The sequence below is a fragment of the Sinocyclocheilus grahami genome, unplaced genomic scaffold (assembly GCF_001515645.1).
Source record: "Sinocyclocheilus grahami isolate Dianchi unplaced genomic scaffold, SAMN03320097.WGS_v1.1 scaffold14333.1, whole genome shotgun sequence".
NCBI classification, from domain to species: domain Eukaryota; kingdom Metazoa; phylum Chordata; class Actinopteri; order Cypriniformes; family Cyprinidae; genus Sinocyclocheilus; species Sinocyclocheilus grahami.
Window position 1 is genome coordinate 1,142 of NW_015515302.1, and position 2,780 is coordinate 3,921.

The following is a 2,780-nucleotide window of genomic DNA, read 5'->3' on the forward strand; positions in this document are numbered from 1 at the left end:
ATTGGTGAGCAAGTGATGTAATGCTAAATTTCTCCAAATCCGTTCGGATGAAGAAACAAACTCATCTACATCTTGGATGGCCTGAGTTTGAGAACAATATCAGCACATTTTCATTTTTGAGAGAACTATCCTTTAAACTTGTCTGTTAGTTGTCAAGAAAGGTAATGTTGCCTTTCACTCCCATCCAATCCATTTCCATGAACTAACCCTCTCTTAGTTACACATCAAAGACCAGGAGTTAAGCCTTGATTTGTACCACACCACTTCTAATCTTGCATATTATGAATTTACAAGCTTTTAGCGATACAAACACTTAATATGTTTGCGATATGTATCACATTGCTATTAGTCATCAAATCACCATAGCTCCTGGTATATGCACACATACCTGGCCACATAGAATTATAAAACAAACAGCATTCTGATTCTAATGGCACATATGCAAACATGTTATCTGCAACATCAGACTAAAACATTACAGCATAAGCAGCTTAAAACTAATCAGTCCTTTGGGCATCACTGGCTCATTTAATGATGGCAGAACAATGGCGCGTTGACCCTTGAGCCCACTCTCTTCTAATCAACAAGCCCACACATAAACACACTATACAGCAGATAAAGCTGGTTCAGGCTGTATAGATCTCATTCACATAGGATTTCTCTATCTGATTAAACGAGTATTTAGGTGATAAAATCTCCATTGCATCTGGAGGGCTGAAAGAGTGCACTTGTGGTGACACCAGACAGACAACCTGATCATTCAGAAATATCTGAGATGAGCTATTTCACAAAAAGGGCACACAAATTAAAAACAACAACAGCTGAACAAAGACTCAAGTTCAAGCAGTAGCAAGCTCACAAGGACACTGACTTCAGCCTGTTATGCACATCCTGAGTCTGCAGCAAGTAAACAGCAGTGTCGTGATTTCACACTGACAGCACTTCGGCAGCTAGAAAAGTGATTTCTGGGTTACTACATTGCATTTTTCTTTTAATAAAGCCTAAAACATTTGAAATGGTTATTGGTAGTGTGCAATTGAGTATTATTACTTTAAATGAAGATGTGACTGCATTTACATCCAAATGGTAATTTGTATGAAACCAAAACACCTTTGAATTGTAGCTGTTCTGATTTAGATGTACTGAACATAAACAATGCCAGACATCTTTTATACAAAAAACATTATTATGCTGTTTTATAAATGCCTATACTGCTAAATATTGTGTCAATAAATATATCTTGCATTTTAAATGTGTTTTGTGCTGTGTGATCTGGCATGAACATGTTTCGAATCCGGATCTAAACTAAATTGCATTTACACCTTCATTTGGCACAAATGTCAGTGTGAATGCTGTAACCTGTTAATAAAGCCATAGAACAAACTACAGGACGCATAAAACAGGCCTTATGAAGCACTTCATGTTCATGTATTGAGGCCCTCAGGGTCATTTTTGATTACAAAAATGCTATACAGCAACATAAACACGAGTCGATTTTGGTTCAACAAGAACGTAAGCAAAAATCTCTCCTCAGTTTAATAATCACTGCATGAGCAAACTGTAAAAAAAGCAAACTGTATTGCAAATATAAACATTTCTGTCACTGGTTCTCCCAAGGGGCTCAAGGTGCAATTAAGGTTGAAATATCATAAAAACAAGCAGGTTGAACTGTAAAAGAAACGCTCATTCAACGTTGTTCTCTGTGGTGGACACAGTGGTCGCAGTGGCTTTAGCTACTGTTGTTGCCAGTCTGCTTACAGAAGCTCCCTGATCGAGCTCCTCTGACTCCTCCCCCTCCGCCTCCTGCAGGGCATGTCTGTGTGGTGGGCGGATTCGGGATCTGTGTCTGTAGGGGTAGAAGAAGAGGGCGGGGTCAGGCATGGCCATAGGCTCCTCGGGGCCCGTCACCCTCTCGCGCGGCACACACTCCCTGGCACGTTCGGTGTGGAGGTGCGAGGAAGACCGGCTCGAGCTCCGTCGTTTGGGTTTGATGGTGGTCGGGCTGCTGGCACTGGCCTGAGGCGAAGGGTGGACGGGAGGCTTGTCCACACCAGACGGGGCAGGCCTCCTGTGCTGCTGCTGCTGCCTCTGCTGATGGAGTTTCTGCTTGGCTGAATGCAGCTGGAAGGACAGGTACGCAGCCGCCTCTGTCTGCTTCTGCAGCTCGGTGTTGAGCACAGTGGTCCTGTGGCTGCGGTGTTTTAATTCCTCCAGGAAATGGCGCTCCTTTTCCTTCAGACTGGCGCGGAGAGCACCCACTAGGACGGACTTCTGACTCAGCTCCCATCGCAGATCACTCTGGATCTGCTGCTGCTCCTGCAGATGCTCCTCCACCTCCTCACAACGGGCTTTCAGCTGCTCCTCTTCCTCCGTCACCTCTGGAAGACATATAGGACAGAAACGTTTATTGTAATAAAATGTGATTCAGTGTGATTAACCACAGACATGGTCTGTAAGTTCAAGCACTGTTTATTACACAACTGAAATTATAGATATGACATGATTGTTTCAAGTTCGTCTTGAACAACTTAAATTGTCTTTGCAAGCCCCAAGCAAATGTATCAACATCAACACTATCGAGTTTATTCTACAACAATGTGAAATGTGAAAATGTGCTCTAACTTTAAAAACTTCAACTTTGTTGAACTGTTCATTATATACTGTCTGTAAGATTTTTACATGTTTTTGAAAGAGGTCTCTTATTCACACCAAGAAATATTGTGAAATAGTAACTGTTTTTTATTTTAATATATTTTAAAATGTCATTTATTCCTGTGATG

At 41.8% G+C, this 2,780-nt stretch overlaps 1 protein-coding gene across 1 annotated transcript; it reads right to left on the reverse strand.

Annotated features, from left to right (window-relative positions):
* Positions 1-59: 59 nt before the first annotated feature.
* Positions 60-2,385, reverse strand: LOC107579117 (coiled-coil domain-containing protein 92-like; the record flags this gene model as incomplete). Its single annotated transcript, XM_016264984.1, has 1 exon — positions 60-2,385. A coding segment is annotated over one exon (702 nt), but the record flags the coding sequence as incomplete, so codon positions are not given.
* Positions 2,386-2,780: the final 395 nt, after the last annotated feature.